Source organism: Garra rufa, chromosome 25 (genome assembly GCF_049309525.1).
Source record: "Garra rufa chromosome 25, GarRuf1.0, whole genome shotgun sequence".
Lineage (NCBI taxonomy): Eukaryota > Metazoa > Chordata > Actinopteri > Cypriniformes > Cyprinidae > Garra > Garra rufa.
The window spans coordinates 21,757,825-21,783,668 of NC_133385.1; the positions used below are offsets into that span (position 1 = coordinate 21,757,825).

A 25,844-nucleotide genomic window follows, 5' to 3' on the forward strand; every position below is an offset into this window, starting at 1 on the left:
CAACGAATCGATTAATCGAAAAATTAATCGGCGAACTAATCGATTATCAAAATAATCGTTAGTTGCAGCCCTAGTTTAAATGCAGCTTCAAAGGGCTCTAAATGGGATCACTCAAAAAATATAATTTCTTTACGACTGAAGAAAGAAAGACATGAACATCTTGGATGACAGTAGTACAGTATCTGCAAATTTTTGTTCTGAAAGTGAACTACTCCTTAAAATGAAGAGGTTCTCTTGTGTTGTTCCAAACCAAAATCACCTTCAAAGTAGTCCATATGAACTTTATAGTGTTTTGAATCCATATGATAGATTTGTGTGCTGAAAAGGCTTAAATGTAAGTGATTTATCTGCTAATTATCTTCACCTGATTTTACTTTTAAATCAAATATGGCCCAGGTTGCATCACTGTAACAACAAACATAATTGTTTCTCGAGTGGCTTGTAAGCAAATATCACGACATCATGTTTGATTTGCTTCCTTTAATCACACAAGACTATCAAATGTCCTCAGATTTGGGAACAAGCACTTAAAACCAAGTGCTTTCTACTTTTTTTTGGAATGCTTTTTAAAATTTAACAACCTGTGGGGACTAAGAACTTACATTGAATAAAAAAAAATACATTTGAAGATTAATGACAACATATGGGTTTGGAATGGTGTAAAAGTGGGTGAATCATGGCAATTTTCATTTTTGGGTGAACTGTTCCTTAAAGTAAGTAAAGTCATTAATTACTCACCCTCATGCCATTCTAAACCTGTAAGACCTTCGTTCATCTTTGGAACACAAATTAAGATGTTTTTGATGAAATCCAAGAGCTTACTGAACCTGTAAGGACATATTAAAATAGTACATGTGACATCAGTGGTTCAACTTTAATTTTATGAAGCTACGAGAATACTTTTTGTGCTCTTTTGTCCCTACAACCTGTCTGGGCCTTGAACGTGTCAGTTGCGTAGCTGTCTATGGAGAGTCAAAGTTGATGGATTTCATCAAAGATTTCTTAATTTGTGTCCCGAAGATGAACAAAGATCTTACATTTTTGTTGTGGTGCACAAAACACTTGAAACGGTTCTTAACTAGGCTTTGCTTTTACTTGTATAGCAAAAGACAGCAGTGGTAACGATTACCTCGGCTCAGAAGCCCACCACCACAGTCATTACAGCAGGGGCCCGTGTGCAGCCTGCACCGCAGACAGTCCTCAAGCCCTCTGTTACCCCTCAGAGTCCCGTCACCACCTCTGCTGCTGCCCCAGCTAACAGAGCCCCTGTCCTCTCTCAGGTAGTGTTAAGCTGTTTTCATTTTTAATGTGTCTTACTATTGGTGAACTTTGATTCGAATTCATTGTTTGTTATAAAATACTGCATTTTTCATGTTAGGAAATGCAAGAGAATGTAAAGAAATGCAAGAACTTCCTAGCAACGCTCATCAAACTGGCATCCCACAATTCCCCCTCGCCGGAAACTTCTCGGAATGTGAAGGCACTAGTGCAGGATCTGCTGGTAAGTTTGAGCTGTTTAGTGTTTAAACAGGGTGGCCGCGGATCCTTAAAAAGTCTTAAAAAGTCTTAAATTCCGTTGTCCTAAAATAAGGCCTTTAAATGTCTTAATTTGTCTTAAATCTAAATCCAAGGGTCTTAAATTTTTTACACTTTGAAAAGGAAAATTTTATCGTTTTGAGGAGAATCTCCTGCGCAGGTTCTAAATCTGTTCTGTTGCTAGACACGCGCTTGCTTGACAACGCCTCAGTGTTGCCAGATTTAGCGGGTTTCCGCCCAACTACACGCATTTGAATCGCAGATTAGCTGTTAAGTTTAACCATCATAGAGTAAAAGTTTATAATTAGCACGTTTTTACGTTGCCGCACACAACTGGCGCGAGCACGCGCAGAGAGAGAGAGAGGAGAGAGAGGCGCGCGGCGCGATTCACACAGATTGATTCCTCTTTAACTGCTATTTGAACGGAAACATACATATCAAGTCATGTCTTAATACCCGTTTTGGTATTCTGTTTAACAGTCGTTTATGTCTTCAGTGAACCGAAACAGCTGAGAAAGAGATGCGTGCCAGTATTCGGTTTGGGCATTTGGCCTTAAAGAGACAGCATCCTATAAATACCTGCAGTGAGAAACACTAGTTATTTTACAATTAATTATTAAATTTCCCCTCCTGAATACTAGTGTTATTGATTTTATTACTAACTTTATGTTGTATTCATTTACACTTGTCATTTGTGTAATTGTTCTTGTTTTGTTACTGAACTTTAGTTCAGATAGTAGTTTTTGCTGTGGATGAGAAGTAGCCTACCTAAAGTAAGCATTCAGTAATTAGGAAAAAACAAACTTTTTTTTTTTTTTTTTGCTGATCCGAAAAATGATCCGATCCATGACTCAAAATCCGTGTTTGTTACACTGTTACATTGGCTTCAAAGTGTGTGAGAGCCTTGACTTTGTCATGGAATAGAAAATAATTTCTTCTTCTGGAATAGTGTTTTCTGTTGAATATTCCCAAGAATAATCAGTTAAATAAAATAATAATTTAAAATATCTTCATAGTTTTGTGCTAGACTTTTGCGGGACTTTCAATTTGGTCTTAAATTTTGTTTGAAAATGGTATTAAAAAGTCTTAAAATGTCTTAAATTTAACTTGGTCAAACCTGTAGACACCCTGTTAAAGGTGAAGTGTTTTATATCTGCATCACTAGAAGCAATGTTTTGATTGGGACACTTTATTGTTGTTTTATTGTCAATAAAATATTTGATATAGCAGTTCATTCGGACATTTTAAATGATAGTATTTCCTCTAGTGATATTCTTATGCTAAAATGTAGATGTCAGCAACTGCAGAACTCAGACAAACTGTGTTTTTCTGCTTGCTCAGACAGGGCACTAAAGGTGTCTCTGCACAGCCACGTAAAGACTACTCTGCCTGCTCAAAATTACAAATAAAGACAATGTGGTAATAAAAGCTTGACTAAATTGCAAAGTAAACAGTTATAATTGCTGTGTAAATACAGTTATTGCCACCTCTGAGCAGCATTAAATGCCATTGCAGGAGCACTGTGCCACCTTTACATTGTAAACTTGGCATAGTTGAGATTTTTAGTTGTCCTGCCAGCATTTTACTGGCTTTTTAGATTATTTTTATCGTTTATATTCAACATTGTTTTTGTTACAAATGTTTTCTGCAAATACACTGTGCTACAACGCACGTAATGCCACTGATTTCAAATGTGTTAAGTGTGACTTCATAGCTTTTTTTTTTAAATTGTAGAAAACAACGATATAAATAAATTCTTGAAAACTCATCTCTAGACACCTCTATAACTTCCTATTGATTTTTTTACATCTGCAGAATTCACAATGTTTAATACAGGATACAATCCTGAATAGTCTGCAAGGTAGGGCTGGGCGATAAAACGATAACGATATATATCGCGATAGACAAGAGATCGATATCAATAAAAAATGTGTTCGATAAAACGTTCGATATTTTGTATTCTTCGTCGGCCCGCCCAGCCCCCCTTTAACGTTCAGTTCATAGCGCCAGATCACAAAAGAAGTTAAGGTTATCTTTCCTACAGAACGGGTCCATGTTGTATTAAACAAACTAAATAGCCTTATGTTATTTATCTTATTTACACGACGGCATTTGATTTCTGTCTCTACATGATCGCGCGTTTACAATGTCTCCTCACAGACGGGATCGCGGACTCCATTCATAAAAACGGACTTTACTATAGGGCGGAATTCGTCGATTTTTGGACCAATAAATCAAAAGTTGGTCTGTTAATTAATTCAGATCGCGATATGGACTAGTGTCTGTGAAAACTGAAATGCAAAAGACCGTTTCAATAAGAATCCTGCATGTTCCGATTAATGGAGGAGACGCGTTTTATTTTCACTACACGCATACTGCACACGTGACGCTCCCGCTAATTTTTGGCCTTTGCATCTCACATGAACAGACAAACTCCAATAAATACATCTCCAAAGCTGCTGTGAGTGTCACTTTTTGTCAATTTTACCGTTTCATTAGTGAAACTAGCATCATTCATACTGTATTACACACTGAAACTTCACGGCAACCTGTCAAAATAAAAGTAAGGTTTAACATGTAACAGAACAATATTAGTCTTGTATTACTTTGTACAGTATAATGTAGGTGTTTATATGTTCACATTTCAATAATTTACATAAAACAATATATATGATAAAAAAAATAAAATAAAGAGTCATCACTTAATTGTTGAAAAAATACTATTATTATTAAACCTTTTTTTTAACTGAATATAATTTTTCTTCTATGTATTAATTTTAACAGTAAAGCTCCATTTATTTTTATTTTTTAAAAATAAATCAGTGATTTTGCTTTCATTTGATTATCAGAAAAATTAAAACAAGAATTTATGAAAAAAAAAAAAGATTGTAAGGCCCTATTGTTCAAAATGTTGAAAGTTTTGGACTTATTTTTTTCACTTAAATAAATATTTTTGTTATTACACAAAGTATAGGCTAAAGTACCAGGAAAGAAGTAATGTTGGCTACTGGCAACCAGCAATCTGTGCAGAAATAAATATTATCAGCCAAGTACTTTGCAACAACCTCTGACCTGTGATCAAGCCGTAATTCTGGGCCATACATTAGCTTGACCATTCACTTCATCGACAATGAATGGGGTTTGAATTGAGGATTAAGAGATAATTAAGTGTATATTGTGACTTTAGACTTATGTTTACATTTTAATTATTTGAGTTTTCCATGGTTGTTGACATTTCTGTCTTAATAACTGACGAGATTATGATCAGAGGCAGGTTAAGTTTAAAATAAAAATGCTTGAGTGTAATATATTTTTCTCCTGGTCCTTATTTTAAATGGGTCATAAAAATATCAATAATTATCGATATCGACCGATATGAAACACTGATATCGTGATATAGTTTTCAGCCATATCGCTCAGCCCTACTGCAAGGCATGAAAATATGTCCATGACAAAGATTTATTGATCAAAAGGGCTTTCTCAATAGGGCAATACTTATTTTAGAGCTCTGAATTGCTTTCTTTAAAGGATTAGTTCACTTCCAGAATAAAAATTGTCCTGAATATTTACTCACCCCATGTCACCCAAGATGTTTATATTTTTATTTCTTTACTCGAACAGAAATTAAGGTTTTTGAGAAAAACATTCCAGGATTTTCTTCATATAATGGACTTCAATGGTACCCAAGGGGTTGAAGGTCCAAATTGCAGTTTCATTGCAGCTTCAAAAGGTTGTTCACGATCCCAGCCAAAAGAGTAAGAGTCTTATCTAGCGAAACGATCTGTCATTTTCTATTAGAAAAAAAAAATTATATACTTTTTAACCCCGACTTCACGCATTACGTAGTCACGTTGAAAAGTACCGACCCAGTGTTTACAAAGTGAATGTGCAAAGAAGTCAAACACAAGTTACATAAAAAGGTAAAACACAGATGTCGGACAATTTTGAAGTTGGAGAAGAAAATGAGATTTAGGTTTTCACCCTACCCTACCTTTTAGAACCGAAGTACACAGATGAAGAAATAACCGCGTGTGACCTTTCCAACTTCACAGCTAGTGCAAGATGAGCATTTGTGTTTAAAAATTATATACATTTTAATTTTTTTAGTAAATGACTGATCATTTTGCTAGATAAGACCCTTATTCCTTGGCTGGGATCATGTAGAGGCTTTGAAGTTGCATTGAAACTGCAGTTTGGACCTTTAACCTGTTGATCCCCAATTAAGTTCACTATATGGAGAAGTCCTGGAATGTTTTTCTCAAAAACATTAATTTCTTTTGACTCAAGAAAGAAAGCAATGAACATCTTGGATGAGAGGGGGGAAATAATCAGGAATTTTTTTTTTTTCTGGGAAGTGAACTAATCCTTTAAACTTGAACTGGTTGTTGAAATTTCCAGTACTTGTATAACAGGAGTAAATCTTTTTATAAAGCATGTATAATTTTATTTGAGATAACTGATATCCATTTTGTCTTCTAAAATCTGCATAGGACGCAAAAATTGAGCCTGAGGAGTTTACAAATCGCCTGCAGACGGAGTTGAAATCATCTCCTCAACCGTACCTGATCCCTTTTTTGAAGGTAGGAATTTCTGTACTACTTAATTGCAGAAACTTGAAGAGATAGTTCACCAAAAAGAAAGGTCAGAGAGTTCACCCAAAAATATAAGACCTACTTATTTTGTGAACACAAAAGTTATTTTTAAGAATGTTAGCGACTAAAATGTTTTGGTTCCTATTGACTTCCACTGTATGTACAAAAAATACAATGAAAGTCAGAAGTAACTGTTTGGTTATCAGCATTCTTCCGAATATCTTCTTTTATGTTCAGCAGAAGAAATAAAGTTAAACAGGTTATGAATGACATGAGGGTGAGTAAATGATGACGGAATTTTCATTTTTGGGTGGAGTATCCTTTTAAGACACTAAATTTAGCTTTGTGTTTTTATAAACCTGAAATCTGTTTTCCCTTCTCTTTGTACAGAAAAGCCTGCCTGCTCTGCGACTGACTCTTCTGAACTCCCAGCAGTCTTTAACTCAGCTGTCTCAGGCCTCTACTACATCCACCCCACTGACGGTGAACACAATTAAAGCTCCAGCACCGAGCACACTGCCCACCACCGTGTCTACCATCCGACCGGCTGCTACCCTTGCTCCCACTACCACCATGGTACTTGTGCTTTCCTATGATCTGTTGTAGGGGTGGTCAATATATTGACCATTCAATATATAAAAATATACAGTTGAAGTCAAAAGTTTACATACACCTTGCATAATCTGCAAAATGCTAATTATTTTACCAATATAAGAGGGATTTTTTAGTTTAGTACTGACCTGAATAAGATATTTCACATAAAGGACATTTACATACAGAACAACAGAGAAAATAATTTTGAATTTATAAAAATGACCCTGTTCAAAAGTTTACATACACTTGATTCTTAATACTGTGTTGTTACATGAATGATCCACAGCTGTTTTTTTGTTTAGTTAGAGTTGTTCATGGGTCCCTTGTTTGTCCTGAACCATTAAACTGCCTGCTGTTCTTCAGAAAAATCCATCAGGTCCCACAAATTATTTTGTTTTTTAGCATTTTTGTGTATTTGAACCCTTTCCAGTAGGGGTGCTCCGATTGATCGGCTACCGTTCTCTATCGGCTGATAATCGCTTTGGGTTGTTTGATCGGCGGTCTCTAAAAAGGCCGATCTCATAAACCGATCTAAAGATGATGATTTGCCTGCTGTGAGAGGTTTAGCACGACATGCAACAGCACTGTCTCAGTCTCTGCCCGGCGCGGATAAAACAATTATAATGCTGAAGGTGAGGTACAATTTATATTTCTAAGTTAAATAACTAAGTAATTTTAAAACCTTATGTGAGACATAATTTCACAGACAGCGTGTGTGAATGACAGTGCTCTCTCTTTTGAAGTGCCAAATGACTTCCAATCACCAAGTTTATAAATTGCATTTCTTTTAAAATTATTTCCAGTGTTTACTATTCAGCACTTGCACGCTCTCCTGGAGACTCATGCACACCCGAAGCACATTTTTAGATAAGGCAATAATATATAGCACTTGTGGAGGTAGGAAAACAAAGTTCTTTATTAACAACAGGACAACAACAACAACACTGAGGACAACTGAAGGACTCAAATGCAACTAGTGCAGATGGTTAAAGAGCTCACTGATGCTTCAGAAGGAAACACAATGCATTAAGAGCCAGGGGTGTGTAAACTTTTGAACGGAATGAGGATATGTAAATTTTTCCTATATTGCCTAAAGATCATATATATATTTTTTATTTATTACTGCCCTACAGAAGATACTTACATGTTCCACAGAAGACAAAATAAATAAAATTTTAAAGAGTTTGAACCTTCTGTATGAGTCTCTCAGTTATGAAAAGATGCATCTCAAAAATCAGTCATTTTTGGAAAAGGTTAAAATGCACAATGTAAAAAAAAAAAAAAAAACTAATAGTTTGTGGGACCTGAAGGATTTTTCTGAAGAACAGCAGGCAGTTTGACTGTTCAGGACAAACAAGGGACTCATAAACCACTATCTCTAAACCAAAAAAACACAGCTGTGGATCATTCAGGCAACTCAAGTCTATGTAAACAGGGTCATTCTTATAATTTTAACTTTTATTTTCTCTTGTGGATTATGAAATATCTTATTCAGGTCAGTACAAAATAAAAAATAACATGCATTTTGTATAATATTTTATTTTAGTAAAAAATATTTACTTTTTGCTGATTCTGCAAGGTGTATGTAAACTTTTCACTTCAACTGTACATATTTACATATTATATTTGAATGTTCATAATATATTTACAGTGTGTTTGCCACTAAATAACATTGTGAAGATCGTGAAGGATTATTTAAATGCATCAGTTTATCGGCCATTAAGTTTTCTAAAGCTCAAGTTATTAGATTAACACATTAGCATCTCTGATTTAAACTTCAGTAGCGAAAAATAAGTTTGAGTTTTCATATCCTCTGTGGTTTTGTTCTCCTCAGGCTGTAAAGAGGCCTGGGGTTCAGGCTACTCCGACACGGATGCCAGTGGTGATTACACAGACGGTTCGTGCTCAAGGTAAGCTATTGAGAGACTTAATGAGCTTAGAGTCCATTTTAAACCCACTAAAGGTAAGTTATTGAGGCTTAAGTGTTCCTATTCTCATGCAAGACTCCAATGGACGTTCCCAGGTATAATTACAAGTTTTATTGCAGGTGCTGTTGGGACACCCTTGCAAGTGAGAAGCCCCATGGGTGTGGCTGTTCATGCCTCGGCCAATCAGAAACAGAAGCTGAATGACCCTGGGGGTGGGACTTTCAGGTAGGTTTTCCAAGTGTCCAGTGGGAGGCAGCGTTTCTCTAGAATTGTTCGGGTGCCTCATCGCATCAGGGGCATGACAGAATTTGAGAATGTGAGAATGGGTGTGATGGAATGAAGTCATGTTTATGACTATTTATTAATATGGTGAAGAAAAATGAATAATTTTTAATAATTTGAAATGAGTTTTTCTCCAGTAAGCGTTTTTTTAAAAGCAAGGCTGGCAGTTTCTTATTTATAAACATAGAAAACGATATTTGTGTTATTAAAAAATAAAATAAATAAATATAAAATACAGTATTTATAGTACTGGATATATATATATATATATATATATATATATATATATCCATCATTATATACCTGTTTCGTGCATGGTAAAACTCTTCTTGTATCTCCTCCGTTCGTGTCTGCAGGGATGATGACGACATCAATGACGTGGCGTCCATGGCTGGTGTGAACCTAAATGAGGAGAACGCCCGTATCTTGGCCACAGGTTCGGAGCTGGTGGGCACCCAGATCCGTTCCTGTAAAGACGAGGCCTTCCTTCCTGCCAGCCTGCTCCACAAACGTCTCCTGGAGACTGGTACGCAATAGCCCGCCGCTGCAATACTCTCATCGGCAGCCTGGCAATGTGCTTGTCAGGATCAGTTTCTCCTGGCAGGTTTACAGTCATAAAGAGGTTTAGGCTGTACCGCCACTGTGTGGGCAGTTAATATTCTGTCTAATTACTGTATCAGTGTTGACTGACGTTGTTTGAGGGCGGATCTTTAAATGGGTGTGGGATTATGAATGGATATAAACAAAAAGCTGATGAAAGCTGGCCCGATGAGACAGGAAAGATGTGTCACTCTTTTCTAAGCTTTATGATTCGGCTGCTTGATTTAAACGCCACACAGAGAGAAAGCTGTATAGATGATATTTTTGGACAGATTTACAACCAGACATATGAATAAACTATACAAGGGATCTGAAATCAGATCAGGAGCCTAAAACCCATGGGCGTAAATCCCGAGGGGGACGGAGGGGACATGTCCCCCCCCCATCCGAGGGTTGCCCCCCCCCTCTAAAAAAATTATAAAAAAAAAAAAATCGCACTCTCTATTGTGAAAAATATATGTATGTATACCTAAAATATTCGTGTAAGTAGAAAACCCCCCCGCAAAAAATGCATTTAGAAACAGTTGAGTTCCCCCTCCCCTTCCTCACAGTGGTTTGGCCCACTGCTTGCTCTACACACACGAGTCAGGTGTGTGGCTGCGGCTCAATTAATGCTGAACTCCAGTAAATAGGGTATTTTATTAACTTTAAACAAAGCGATTCTCTTTAATGTAGTTGATGCAGACTCATTCATAAATTAGTTGCGGCAAAAATGCTGATTACCGATGTAATTTTCCATGAATCTACTATATTAGCGATTAAAATATTACTTATCTAGTTAACATTAGCTTGTTTACCATAGCTTGTTGCATAATGCACTGCAAGACGCCAAAGCCGTTTCCCATGCATTGTTTTATTTGTGACGACTTGGCATAATGTTAACGTAACATTAACGGCCACAATTAGAATATTGTTTAACAGAGGCCAGCTAGTAGGTGCTGTGCAGGTAAACCTCACTCCCCTGATCTCAAGAGATAAACTAGCGAGCGATGTTAGTAGGTGCAGCCTTTAGTCTTTTTGTTAGTGCGTCCGCCTCCCGTGCCGGAGACCCGGGTTCGAGACCCGCTCGTTGCGAGTGTGAGGAGTTTCATTTAGCTGTGCATTTACTAAATGAGCACTGTTACGTCCGAACAGACCTCACTTTAAATAAAATTTTAAACCTTTTTTAATTTCTTGTTTTTATTGTTGTGTATCTTTATAAGTACAATTTGACTATTATTTTGCGTCCCCTTCAAAAATTGCTCATGAGAAATTTTATATTTATTGCCCCCCCCCCCCCCCCCACTGTTAAATGAAATTTACGCCCATGCTAAAACCTAATCAGTCATAAAGAGGCTCTGTATAATTAGGCTAGATTCATATTTCCTAATGTAAATTGCATTCTATTAGCAATGTTCATATTAATATGTGACCCTGGACCACATATTTGTAGCAATAGCCAAAAATACATTGTATGAGTCAAAATTATTGATTTTTCTTTTATGCCAAAAATCATTAGGATATTAAGTAAAGGTTATGTTCCATAAAGATTTTTTGTTTATTTCCTACCGTAAATATATATCAAAACTTAATTTTTGATTAGTTATATGCATTGCTAAGAACTTCATTTGGACAACTTTAAAGGTGATTTTCTCAATATTTTTTTTTTTTGGCACCCTTTCAAATAGTTGTATCTCGGCCAAATATTGTCCTATCCTAAGCCTATTTATTCTACTTTTAGATGGTGTATAAATCTCATCTCAAATTTCAGAAAGTTGATCCTTATGACTGCTTTTGTGGTCCAGGGTCACACATTATTATTGTTGTTAATTCCTATAAACATAAATAACAAAGTAGGTAAAGTATTTTGGGGTATTATTTTCTATTTCTGTATTTATTTGATGGTATTTACCATTACAGCATTTAATAATATTTTTATTTTTTTAAATAGTGAAACCCACCCTTGACTTAAAGGCATAGTTCACCCAAATATAAAAAATACCTCTTGATTTACTCACTCTCAATCCATCCTAGATGTATATGACTTTCTTCTTTACAGTCGGAGTTATAATAAATGTCCTTGCTCTTCTAAGCTTTATAATGGCAGTGAATGGCTGTTGAGATTTTGAAACAAAATAAAGTGTATCCATCCATCATAAAAAGTACTCCACATGGGTCCAGGGGTTAATAAAGTCCTTGTGAAGTGCAGTGTTAATTTCGTCAACGAAGACGACAATGAAAATATTCTTTAGAGACTAAGACAAGACGTTGACGAGGTAAAACTAAGACTGCCGGACATTCATAATACATCCTGTAGGCTAAGTTAACTGTGCTGTCTTTCAAAATGTGTGTCCCTGTCATTGGATCATAAGGGCTGTTGTATGTCTAGTCTCAGTATGACAGCCGCAGTGGACAGATAGGCTACCAAAAACGTGAACTAGTGATCTGAAACAATGGCCTAAGCACTCAAAGGTTTAGGGATAGGGTGACCAGACGTCTCATTTTTCCCAGGAGTCACAATTTGTTGTCGATTAACTTAAAGAAGGCGGGATAGGCAGAATCACGCTGATAGAAGTGCTCTCTCTCGCACACACTCCACCTCTTCAGTTTTCATACAGCGCGCAATCAGTTCTCAGTGCTCAAATACACACACAGTAGTCCTAATGTCTATCGTGTTGAGTATCTCATGTAAATACAGTCAGTTATGGGTTAAGGTGGGTGAAAACTGAATGTGTGTCAGTATTACATGTATGCCTTCCATCTTGAAGGGACAGTATTCCTAATTAAATACCTATGTGTGTCAAAAGATGTTAAATCTATACATGTTAAGTAAACCTACTGTATCTGAAAAAATTAGTTTAATTTGTATCTCAACCCAGAAATTAAAATTTATTCCAGTTTTTCCAAATTGATTGATTCAAATGTTCAAAAAGCTTAATTGATTTGGTCTGAAGAGAGAAGAATTAATGACTATTTTTTTTTTGAAGACTACAAAATAGCTACCAAAATAAATATTGGTAACCGCAGTTTGAATAAAAGTTGACAAAAATGCAATGACTTTTTGTAGACTAAAACTATGAAAGACTTAAATGACTAAAATGTGACTAGGACTATTAAGCATGTTTGTCTCAAGATAAAGACTAAGACTAAAGAAAAAATGTTTGCCAAAATTAACACTGCTGAAGTGAATCGATGTGTATGTGTAAGGATTTAAAGCTTTATAAAATGTAATCTCTAGCTTCCACTAACAAATGCGGTGATGAACGCAGAAGCGCAGTGGAGAGAGCAAAATAAGTACAAAACAAGAATTTGTAAAGAAAAATGTCAGAGGATTTCGTTATAAGCTAAGAGGAGACTGTTTTTTTTTCTTTGCCTTGAACAAAACTTGGATCTCCCGAGACTAGCATATTCTCACCAGAGCGAGAATATCCTACATCATCTGGTATACAGCAGTTAGCGGAAGCTAGAGATTGCAGTTTATATATGTTACCCCGGACCACAAAACCAGTCATAAGGTTAAATTTTACAAAACTGAGATATATACATCATATGAAAGCTCAAAAAAATAAGCTTTCTATTGATGTATAGTTTGTTAGGATAGGACAATATTTGGCCGAGATACAACTATTTGAGAATCTGAGAGTGCAAAAAAATCAAAATACCGAGAAAATCACCTTTAAAGTTGTCCAAATTAAGTTCTTAACAATGCATATTACTAATCAAAAATTACATTTTGATAGGTTTACAGTAGGAATTTTACAAAAAATCTTAATGTAACATGATCTTTACTTAATTTCCTAATGATTTTTGACAGAAAAGAAAAATCTATAATTTTGACCCATACAATGTACTTTTGGCTATTGCTACAAATATACCCCAGCGACTTAAGACTGGTTTTGTGGTCCAGGGTCACATATAAGTTTTATATATTATTATATTTTTCTTACACAGACGCATTGATTCACTTCAGAAGGCCTTTATTAACCTCCTGGAGCCATGTGGAGTATGATGGAAAGATGCACATTTTTTTAACATAACTCCGATTCTATTTGTCTGAAAGAAAAAAAGTCATATACAAAAGTCCTATGATGGCTTGAGGGCGAGTAAATCAAGGGGTAATTTCATTTTTTTGGGTGACCTTTAAGCAGCGGATATTCAGTGATTCAGTGACGTTCCAGTCCTCTCTCCTTGATCTCCGCCTAAGACTAGGGCACTCTTTAGTGCACTTCCACTGGTCATTCACTTGCTAAGTCAGGCTAATGAATGTCCTGTGTCCGAGCTTGAAGACTCCTCGGGCTTCGTATGAATACTTTATAGGCTGTCTTCTGATGGCTCTCTGTTAGTTTGCTGTGTGCTGAAATGTGTGCCTCAGGCCTCTTCCCTGACAAGGTCACTTCAATGCACTCTGAATGTGCATTGTTTGTTAAAGCAGGGACATTTCAAGGACTAGATGCTTTCGAATCTACATACCTGTAGATGCTGTATGCAAACAAATAGGATTTTCTGCATTTCAGAGATGCAGCGTTGTACTTTTGTGTTCACATGCGTCAAAGACTGACATGGAAAAGAAGAAATTGTTGAATAAAGCTGTTATTTTTGTTTTCTTTGCACACAAAAAGCATTCTCGTAGATTCATAAAATTAAGGTTGAACCACTGTGACATGGACTTTTTTTAAAGGTGTCCTTACTACCTTTCTGACTTGGTGGTTGCATTGCTGTCTATGCAGGGTCAGAAAGTAGATTTCATAATTAATGACAGGATTTTAATTTTTGCGTGAATTATCCCTTATTATATCTACACAAAATAGGCTCCAGAATCATAACCAGACACCCAAATGCTATACGCATCTGCGAATATACTGCGCCAGCATCTCATTAATAATGATTAGTTAGTTAACCTTCACATAAATCAGTTTGAGGATGTCTTAAAGAGCACGAAGAAACAGGAGACATAAGGCAGGTCTTTGGATCCCTCTCATCCCAAAAAGCGCCCTCCATTATTGTATTTAAGCAAACTCTTTCTCCCCCCGTGCGCTTGATTTAGCACACAGTGCATACCAATGAGTGCCTGCGGATATGTGCTATTACATGGAGCCCGGCTGTGGTTGTTATGCTGTCGCCAGGGGGGTGGAGTGTGTTAAAAATGTAAATCTTCCTCCGGGGGAGTTCTGTGTGCGCGTGTGTGTGTGTGTGTGACGATTTGAGCTTGATGGCTGGAGGAGGGAACGGGGAGGAGGTGTGTTGCGCCACCTGCTGGATATGATGTGGAGAGAGTGATGGGAAGTGAGTGTGTGGGTGTGACAGATGCAAAGTGTGGCAGTGAAGTGTTTACCAGTTAAATTAGGTCATATCATGAGGCAGGTTTGAAAAGCAAAACAATAATACTTGACTTTTAATTGGTTTGGTGCTCCAGGCTCAAAGAATCACTTTACTTCACTTTTCCCCCCTCTACCTTCCCGAGCGACTTTAACACCAAACTTTGTCGTTTCAGCCAAGAAGTTCGGCGTGACGGAGGTGTCAATGGAGACGGTCACTCTCATTTCCCACGCAACTCAGTCCAGGCTGCGCTCCATGCTGGAGAAAGTCTCGGCTGTTGCGCAACACCGCGGCGACTCCTGCAAAGTAAGAACCAAATACTGAGCTACTTGCTCCAGAACTTCAAAGAGAAACCACAAACTGACTTTTCCCGCCGAGCATTTCTTATTATGCATACTTCATGCTAAAAATGTAACTGTTAAGGTTGACCCTAACCTGAGTCTTGATCATGGGAGATACACTAGTAAGAGTAGACTACACTAATAAGACTAGTAAGGAAAAGACTTTTGATATTGTTGATGTTGTACTACTTGGCATTCTTATGTCTCCCAATCAAAAGTCTATACAAATGTATATGTATTAGGGGTGGAACGGTTCACAGAAGTCACGGTTCGGTTCGTACCTCGATTCAGACGTCACGGTTCGGTATGATTTCGGTACAGTGCAGAAGGCAATTAGATGTATTTCCACTCACATACCCAAACAACCGCTGAACAACGGCAACACACAGTCCTCGTCTTTTCCACCACTCTCTCGCCTGTACTACTGTAACTGACTGGAAAAGCGAAGTTTTCCCAAACTTGCGATCTAAGGGGCCGTTCACATGTCGCGCATAAAAACGCGTGAAAAACGCTAGGCGCGCCTCTTTCTTCAACAAAGCGCTCGGGCGCTTGCGCTCCGGAAGCGTCTGCCGTTTCTAAGCAACCATCAGCTGCGCTCTAGCTCCAAGCCTATGCGTCTCCATGCATTGTTTCTTCTATTAGCGTCAAAATAATGGGGGCTTGGCAAATCATAAAGTTCAGGAAATCCCTGGACCACAATGATGGACCGTCGAGCTGACAAAAAATTGCAGAGTGCCAGAGAATGTAGACGGGCTCTGATAGACCGCATACATAGGCGGAGCTCGGCTGCATCGACGCCAATCAGAGCTTCAGAGCTAAAGCGGGGCTAAATATTAGCTGTCCCTAAAGAACCCGCGTATCTAACAGTAGTTCCGCATTACATTAATTATTTTGCAGGCAAGTTTTTTTTTTATTTTCATACCGTGTATTCTCCGTTTAAATTCATGCACCGAACCGTGACCCCCGTACCGATTCGGTTCGAAACGAATACATGTACCGTTCCACCCCTAATATGTATACATATATATATATATATGTATATATGTGTGTGTGTGTGTGTGTGTGTGTGTGTGTGTGTATATGTATATATATATGTATGTATGTATGTGTGTGTGTGTGTGTGTGTGTGTGTGTGTGTGTGTGTGTGTGTGTGTGTGTGTGTGTGTGTGTGTGTGTGTGTGTGTGTGTGTATATATATATATTAGTTTTTTCTAAATGGATCAGAAGTAGTAATTTGGTGTTGATTAAATTACTTGGAATTATAATTATTGAATTATTAAAACTGTGGATGTTTTCATATATATGAAAAAAATACACTATATATATATATATTGTGTGTGTGTGTGTGTGTGTGTGTATATATATATATATATATAGATATAGATATAGATAGATAGATCCATTATATCTTTCAAAGCAGAATTTTTTTTAGTAATCAGTATATTTTTTCTTCAAATACATCAGTTATACTTTCTAAAGCAAAAATCAGTCAATATTTTTTTTAAATAAATCCGTTATATCTTCTAAAGCAAAAATCTATCAAGTTTTTTTTGTCCAAATAGATCAGTTATATCTTCCAAAGCAAACATCAATATTTTTTAAAAGTAGATAAATTGCTTTTTGCTTTGGAAAATGTAACCAATTTTTTTTTCCATATACATCAGTTATATTTTCCAAAGCAAAACTCAGTCAATAAATATATTTTTCAATTAGATCAGTTATTTTAACAAGATTAAATATGTACTCTGGTGTTGATGAATTGTGGAATGGAATTATGCAATTGTAGTTATATACATTATATATATATACTTGATTAAAGCATCTATATTATTATTAAAGTACAAACTGTTTTATTTTTCAGAAAGCTTTGTAATATGGTTATTTGATGCTGCTTATTATTTTTGTGGAAACCATAAGAAATGTCAGTCCAAAAATAATTTATTTTATTAATTATTTAATTATCGTATCATAACTGATCCTAGTTTTGTTAAGCTTATCATTGTAGACCAAAAGTAATGCAGCTTGAGGAAAAAAGCTGGAAATCTAGACTTTCATTTTGTGCTAAGAAGAAACAGAATGTGACAAAGAGGATCCGGTGTCATGTTGCGATTTGTCCCATTCTGATTTTGAAACAAACTGTTCAAAATGAGTAACTGGCACGGTTGTATGAAGTCAGCCTGTTGACATCAGCGAAAAACAAGCCAAACTTGAATAAAGACGGGAAAAGTTGGCCCTGCGAGTGAGGCGCAGCCTCAGCGCAAAAGAAAGCGCGCAAGAAGAGATGAGAGGAGCAGTGCCGTTCTCGCTGCTAATAGGCTATAGCCTCAGAAGTGCACGAAAATGTGTGGGTTCCTGTGCGTGTGTGCGTGTCGCTCAGCTTTGGTCCTCCGCTGCGCCTCACGCAGCTCTTTTACCTGCAACGCTAGAACAACCATAGCAGGAAAAGAGTCGGGGGTTGCCTCGCAGAAACACTGCGAAACGCACAATTATCCCATTAGCTCTGGGTGACCTACTAACTTCACTTTCATTTACGCACGAAAGGAAAAAAAAAGTGAAACTTTAGGCGAGCTAGGGAAAACTTAGTTCACTCTTGTAACAGCGTAAAGGTGATGAACTTGTTGATGAACTTATTTTGTTTTCTCCTTCCCCAGGATGAGGAGCTGTACGAGCAGGCTTCGGATGTGCGGACCCAGCTGAAGTTCTTTGAGCAGCTGGAGAAGATTGAGAAGCAGAGGAAAGATGACGAAGAACGGGAGCTGCTAATGAAAGCCGCAAAAGTAGGTTTGAGTGATGCGGGAGTGGCCGTTGGCGCCAGTCTGCCCATCAGCGCCTCACCAGTGAATGCTGGCTTTTCCTGCACGTGTTGGCCACTGTTTAAAAGAAACCGGTTGTGCTTTTAAGCCTCGGAGAGAAAAGGCAGTGTTATTAAGACACAAGATTGCACTTGGTCTGCTTCATACTGTAGCAAATTGCAGTAATGGCAAAGCCAGAGGGATTTATCCAGTCTCGAGTTGATTTGATTGTACTGTTGCCTGGACTGGAGTACATCAGGGGAAAGCGAATGAGTCTGAGGATGTTTTAAATTTGCCTTGAAGTTGCTTTCTTTCTAAGGAAGTGACACTATCTCACTCACTGAGTTTCTTGGGAGGGGGGAAAAAATCATGTTATATGTAATAGATGAACCTTAAGGCATCACTACCTTTTTGGCACCAATCAAGTGAATGCTGCTTATAAATTAATCAAGACTATGTGGCTTTTTGTAAAAACTGCTATATAAGTAGACACGAGGTATAAAAGGAATTTTCTGGGTTTTAAACCAGTTAAGCCAAATTGGCAGGGATGGACTTGTGGGTGTTTTTTTTATGTTAAATGTGTATATTTTAGATGCAAGGATGCACCATTATTAAAATTCTGGCTGACACAGATAAGCTGGTAATTATTTTCAAGTTATATAACTGATAAATGGATGATGGTAAAATTCTGTACCATTTAAATAAATTATAATAAATATGAATACATTATCTAAATAAATAATTATAAAAATGAATTATAAATGAATAAATTATGTATAATAACATTAAAAAAATAATAATTTAGATAATGTAGATTACGTACATTTTTTATAATTTTTTTTAGATAAGTGACTTTAGTTATTACAAAAAACATCAGTCATTTTAGATGCTATTAGTAAATTTTAGGGGTGGGAATTTTCTGGCACTTCACGATCCCATTCCAAAACGATCCTTGATCTACGTTTTTTCCCTAATTAATTTTTCTGCTGTGCAAATACAACTTTACAATTTTAAAAACATGTAAAATTGCAGTTTCTATGCTTTTTGTTTATAGTTGGAATCTCTGTAAAAGTAGGTGTGTCAATCTTCACTGGTTTCAAGATTCAATTTCATTATCAACTAAATATCACGATGCTCACATTCTCAGTTTTCAATAGTACTGCACATAGCTACATTTTCATATGTTTTTATATCAGATTTATTTGGTGACAATTTTACTTTATATTTTAAATTATATAAGCAATGTACTTTTTAAAACAATTTCTTATTTAAAATAAGTGTTCTTTAGGTGTCTGAAAGTTTACAGACAATAGTTTTTCTTTTTTCCTCAGCATTACTGCCATTTTATTATTACTGATAAGATCATAGACAGGCAGCTTTAACAGGCTGCCTTCAAACTAATGCACAGCAGTGGCAGTGTTTTTTTTGTTTTGTTTTTACCAGGTATGCTGAGTGCTAAAACCACCAGTAATACCAAAAATAATAATATCTTTAGATTGTTTAGAAACCAATAAAATCAGAGACGAAATCATATTTTACTATTTAATCTTTTTCCTATTTGTTATTATTTAAAAAAATAAATATAAATTTTATATAGGCAATTTTTTTTTCAGTGGACTTTCAAAGTTTGAATTGTTGAGAAATTATGAATTGAATTATGAATATGAATTTAGTCGAGTAAGTTGTGCATTAAACACAGTATGATTTTCGGCAATCAGGATCTCGCAGCAACAGCGCGTTTTTCTGCTTGAGCGAGCACTTCGCGGACAGCTTACCCCGCAAATGAAATCACGCGCATGCCAGCAAAACAGAGAATGTGCATCAATTCTGAGGAGTCGAGAAAGAGAATCTGCTTGCCCGGAAGATTCCATCTCAAATAAGGGATCAATTTATAATTATTAATTAATAAATATTAATTAACACGTGAACGCATTCTCTCTGACAGCCCGGGTATGCGGAGCAGCAGCTTATGATGGATGGAACGCCACTGATGCACAGATCTATTTCGATATATCAGATGTTTTGCCCTGCTCTGAAAACATAACTGACTGTATGTACAGTTTCAATTAAAACTATTTGAAAATGCAAGTGCATTTAACCGCATCCGCAATCGAGCTTTAGGATGAACAAACACAAAGCGCACGTAAAAGTCTGTCAGTGCACAAGTTTAGTGCATATAATAGTACTGCATTCCAGACGGCATAAATTAAAGCATATCTTAAGTAAAACACGGCAGATGGAAACACACACTGGCAAGCAATGCACATGTGTCTCACAGTGCAAATTCGGTGCAATGAAGCCTGCCGCGTCTTTAGCGCGCACGTGCCAAACTTTTTCTCCCACCCCTAGTAAATTTAGTGTGCAGTATGAAAAATTTATATCGATTTTAAGATTTGCTAATTTAGGTGTTTTTAAACATTATCTTTAAGTCAGAATTACATTATAGAAAGGTAACATGTTAACATAAAGAAAATGTGCATGAATAATTAAATATCCAATATTAACCAATACAGATTAAAAATAATAATAATAATGATGATATTAGCTGATAATAAAGGCCATTTCTGGAGGGAAAGTCAAAATTATTTTCTGTGGTAATCAACAGAATCGCATTTGTGATTGAACTCAGAGCATTCTTTTAGAAAAGTTTGTTCCCTACTTTACGTTAACCGATCAGATCCCATCTCTCATGGTCAGGAAGTGCATATTATTCAATATCAAAATTATGGTTTATATCCACCTTAATTTTCCCATAAGAGCGGGCGCTGCTATTTGTAAATTTAATGTGTCTGGCTTTCAGTGTCTTCCGCTTCCAGCTGTTTTTAGCTGTCCAAAACAGCTTGTTCTGCTGCTTAATATTGCAAACGGGTGTGTTTTACCATATTATTTTAATCTATTAATCTTAATTATTAACACAATGGTTTGTAGTAAAAACAGTATAACTGTTTACTGCACTTTTTTTTGCTCGTTATTTGCTTACGGCAGTTTATGAACCAGAAGTCTAACACATTAACAGAAAACAGCTTACTTCCGCATTAAAAAATAAGATCAGTAAGCTGATAATTATTTTTATGTTATGGCCAATAACCGGTATTTGTCAGATTAAAATTCTATACCATTTTGTAAATGAATACTTTTTTTAGATGCTACAAGTGGGTCATTGCAACAATTCAGTATCAAAAATATATATTCATATTGAGATTTCCTCAAAGATAACATTTAACAGTGATATTAGATTATATTAGAAATAAATACATTAACTTTAGGAGGGCCAAGCATGAACAATTTAATATTCATAATTGTCAATACTGTAAAATTAAAACCATTTCTCAAATTAAAAAAAACTCTTTAATCTGTAATATCGAATGAACTATGAAATCTGTTGTGTTTTCCCCCAAATTCAGTTTTATTTTTTTCCAAATTTCGTTTTTTTTTTTTTTTTTTTTTTCCGTTTTAATTTTTCTGGATTCCATTTTTTTCCATAGGAAAGGAAAGGAGGAAAAGGAGCAATTTTACATAATTCTACATTCTAAAAAAAAATAAAAAAAATAAAAAATAATCAAAAAGCTTGTCAAATTAATTTAAATCATGAAACTTTTTTTTAACTGCAGTTTATTAGAAGTTTAATTTATTAATTTCAAAATAGGCAAATTGCAAGACATTCTGCGTTATACAGTAAATTCCATTTTTATGACTGGATTCTGCGATCCTGTTTACGTTTTCCACATTCTGGAAATAATAGGGCCCTAAACACTATTGTAATCAGAACATTCAATCTTTTTTACTGCGATTTAAGGTAACCAAAACAAATTAAATCCCTTAGATCTGTTCAGGAATGGAATTGCATATTACTCACAGATCAGTTCCTAACTATTTCATTTGTGACGGTGGCACTTGAGACTGCATATAGATTCCAAAGCAGCGACAAACGGCTAGTAGCAACTTCCCAGCATGCCTTGTTCTCCCTTGAAGTTTCGCTCCTTAAGATACGGTGGGGGTGTGACAATTCCCCACAGGAAAAGGACATGGCAACATGAAAGCAGAGGTAATTAGTTGACTTAAACGACAAAAGCTGATGATGACGCCGACGATGTCCCGCTCCAAAGCGACTCCCAGTGCAGTGCTGTCCCCATTCTAATTAATGCAGTCGGCTAATTGAGATGTCAGCCAGAAGATAATTGTTCTTATGTTTTCTGTTGCCGGTCTCATATAAATACTGTTTGGGAATAGACTTGACCCATTTACGTTTTGTTTGTCACCATGGTAGAATTATTGTCACAAGCATTAATGTTTTTTTTTAATGCACAGCAAAAGTTAAGGTCAATGTCAGGTTAAAGGATAGTATTTTTTGTTGTTATTTACTAGTAATAGTGTTATTGCTGATATATATATATTTTTTTTTTGTTAAACACAAATTTGTAGAATATTTACACAGTTCCACATCAGAAATAACATTCAATCATTTTGGAATGACATAAGAGTAAATAATAACAGGATTTTCCACTGTTTCTTTCTGTTTTTACTCTTTGATTGTTTTCTGAACGGATATTTCTGCTCTAATTGTGTTCATCTAAATCCTGGATCTAATTTAAACCAGTCTATTTTAGTTCTAATGTTTCTCTTTGCTTGCAGAGTCGCTCGAGGCAGGAGGATCCCGAACAGGCCCGGCTTAAACAGAAAGCTAAAGAGGTGAGCTTTATGGAAGACTATTTAACAGTACTAATAAAAGTGCTCGACATACATTTTTCATGATTATACCATTGCTATGACTTTGACATCATTTAGTCTGACATTGAGACAAATGGTCTCATACGTTTCCTAACAAGTTTATTACCGCATGGCGGGGGGGAGTCATCATTTTGCTCAGATGTCACACCGCCCTGAGTCTAATATGGGCTAATCTTTGGTTTGTGGGGGGCATGACATGTCTAAGCACTAGGGATTTTTCATCAGGTTTAATGCCAATGAAAGCAAAATATCTTCATTTCGTGGAAGAAAAAGCAGGTATTCTGAAGAATGGCTGCTGTTTTCTATTCAGGAAGAAGTGGGGACTGGTGCTGTCAATCTTCAAACAAGATACCAAAGCACTATGGCCCGGTTTCACAGACAGGGCTTAGACTAGGATTAGGCCATAGTTCAATTAGGACATTTAAGTCATTTTTATAAACATGCTTAGAAAAAAACATCAAAAGAAAAAAAAAAAATCAATCAGTGCAATTTTATTTCGGTTGAAACAGCTCAGACTTACATTTTAGTCTAGGACTAGGCTTAAGCCTTGTCTGTGAAACCGGGGGTATAAGTATCAAAAAATGATTCGTGTGTGCTTTATTCCAAGTTTTAAAGGGATGGTTCACCCAAAAATGAGAGTTCTGTCATTAATTACTCACTGTCATATCGTTCTAAACCCGTAAGACCTTCGTTCATGTTCAAAACAATTAAAAAAGAGATTTTGTTTCAATCTGAGAGCTTTCTGACCCTGGATAGACAGCAACACAACTGACACATTCCTGGCCCAGAAAGGTAGGACATCGTTAAAATAGTCCATGTGACATCAGTGGTTCAACCGTGATTTTATGTAGCTTCAAGAATACTTTTTGAGCACAAAAATAATGACTTTACAGTGCCTTGCAAAAATATTCATACCCTTCATTTTTTTCAGTTTTATGTTGCTGCCTTATGTTAAAGTGTTTTAAATTACTTTTCCATTTCAATCTACACTCCATGCACCATAATGACAAAGCAAAAACAGAATTGCCACAACTTCATGAATTTATTTAAAATTAAAAAACTGAAATAAGTACATTGCATAAGTATTCAAACCCTTAACTCAGTTCTTAGCTGAAGCAGATCTCTACAGCCTTAAGTCTTTTTGGGTATGATGCAGCAAGATTTGCACATCAACATTTGGCAGTTATCTGCCATTCTTCGTCTTACCTCTTTGCCTCAAGCTCTGTTAACTTGGATGGGGTCTGTTAGACATTTTCAGGTTTCTCCAGAAAAGTTTAGTTGGGTTCAGATATATCAATATGCTGGTGCACTGAGCTTTTCTTCTACTCTGACGAGTCCCTCAGTCCCTGCCACCTAAAAAACAGCCCCACAGCATGAAGCTGCTACTAGCACACTTTACTTTTTGGGATGGTACTCTGCAGGTGATGAGCAGTGCCTTGTTTCCTTCAAATATAATGCTTGGAATTGAGGTTCATCAGACCAGAGAATCTTGTTTCTCACAGTCTGAAGGTCCTTTAGATGATTTTTTTGCAAATTCCAAATGTGTTTTCATTTGTCTTCACTGAGGAGAAGGTTGAGTCTTGTCACTCCACCATAAAGCCCAGATCTGTAAGTTTCTCCCATCTGCAAATATGATCATGGAGCTCAAATAGAGTGACCATCAGATTCTTGGTCACCACTCTAGCCAAGGCCCTTCTCCATCAATTGCTCAGTTTGGCCAGGAGGCCAGCTCTAGAAAGAGGCCTGGTTGTTTCAAACTTCTTCCATTTAAGGGTAATGGAGACTACATGCTTCTGTGCCTTTCCAAATCATAACCATTCAATTGAATTTGCCACAGGTTAACTTCACTCGAAGTGTAGTAACATCTACAAGCAATATGAATGCTCCTGAGCTAAATTTCAACTGTCCCAGATAAGGGTATGAATACTTATGCAATGGTATCATTTTAAGATTTTGTTTTTAATATATTTAGAAAGATGTTAACCAGTTTTTTTGCTTTGTCATTATGGTGTATTGAGGGTAGATTGATGTGGGGGGAAAAAGTAAAGCAGTTTAACACAAGTCAGTAGCATAACAAAATGTGAAAAAGGGGTATGAATACTTTTGCAAGGCACTGTATTCAACTATTTCTTCTCTTCCATGTCAATCTTCGACACACGTTCATGAGAGTATTAAGAGTAAGCTCAGATTTCATCAAAAATATCTTAATTCGTGTTCTGAAGATAAACAAAGGTCTTCCGGGTTTGAAAGAACATGAGAGAGTAATAATGACAATTTTTATTTATGGGTGTACTATCCCTTAAAGTCAAACAATACCCTTATATTTTTGAAGCCTACAAGCACCAGTTTACAGTCGTTGTTCTTGCATGGTAAAGGGACTAGAAAAAAATTGTATTAGAAAAAACAAAAGTCCTCATTATCACAGCGAACAGCTTTCAAGCTGTAATTTCTATTGAACGCCAAGCAGGAACTTACAGTTTTGGATACAGAAATTGGCCCATTTTTAGAAAAAACACATGCTTCTGTTGTCATTTCCCCTCCGTTCTGTAAATAAGCAGTTTACACACCATATGTCGCAATGTCACCATATGTCTCTGTTTGTGTTGACAAACACTGTTAGATCTCATCCGTCAAAGAGGATCTTTTCTGAACCCCGGCGATCATTCGAAGCATGTTTTATTCAAATCTAGAGCCGCAGAGCCCATTGTCTCTCTGTTGCTGTGGATATATTGTTTGTTTCAGCACTCTGTTGTTTTTCTTACCTGAGGGCATATCGTTATGGAGAAAAAGAGAAGCACTTCTTGAAGCTTCTTTGGTCTTGCTGCATCTCCTTTTTTCAGATCACAGTATAGCTAACTAGACTGGTAAAGAGAAACCCTGAACAACACACTTCTATATATTTATTTTCATGGTTCACCTCAAAGCAAAATGGCAGCTCCTCTTCTTTGTTGAAGGCCTGTCTTGTAGCCTAGACAGCTGCCTCCTCCCTTCACTGAACCTCTGCTTCTGGAGTGGGACATGTCAAAAGGGACCTCGATCTATCGATCTATCGTTCTATCGATCGTTCTGTCGATCGTTCTATCTATCTGTAGAGAGAGATGGATACAATTTAGGTTTTTTGTGCTTCATTTTAGTTTTTGCTTGTTAATTTGCATA

At 36.4% G+C, this 25,844-nt stretch overlaps 1 protein-coding gene across 1 annotated transcript in view; it reads left to right on the forward strand.

Moving 5' to 3' along the window:
• LOC141301618 (transcription initiation factor TFIID subunit 4) overlaps positions 1-25,844 on the forward strand; it is a 68,331-nt gene that overhangs the window by 6,540 nt on the left and 35,947 nt on the right. The window contains exons 3-12 of the mRNA XM_073831816.1: positions 1,104-1,280; positions 1,379-1,501; positions 6,027-6,116; positions 6,519-6,704; positions 8,557-8,632; positions 8,770-8,875; positions 9,289-9,458; positions 15,003-15,133; positions 17,820-17,945; positions 22,593-22,649. Coding sequence (XP_073687917.1) covers positions 1,104-1,280; positions 1,379-1,501; positions 6,027-6,116; positions 6,519-6,704; positions 8,557-8,632; positions 8,770-8,875; positions 9,289-9,458; positions 15,003-15,133; positions 17,820-17,945; positions 22,593-22,649 — 1,242 coding nt within the window. The remainder of the gene's footprint in view (positions 1-1,103; positions 1,281-1,378; positions 1,502-6,026; positions 6,117-6,518; positions 6,705-8,556; positions 8,633-8,769; positions 8,876-9,288; positions 9,459-15,002; positions 15,134-17,819; positions 17,946-22,592; positions 22,650-25,844) is intronic.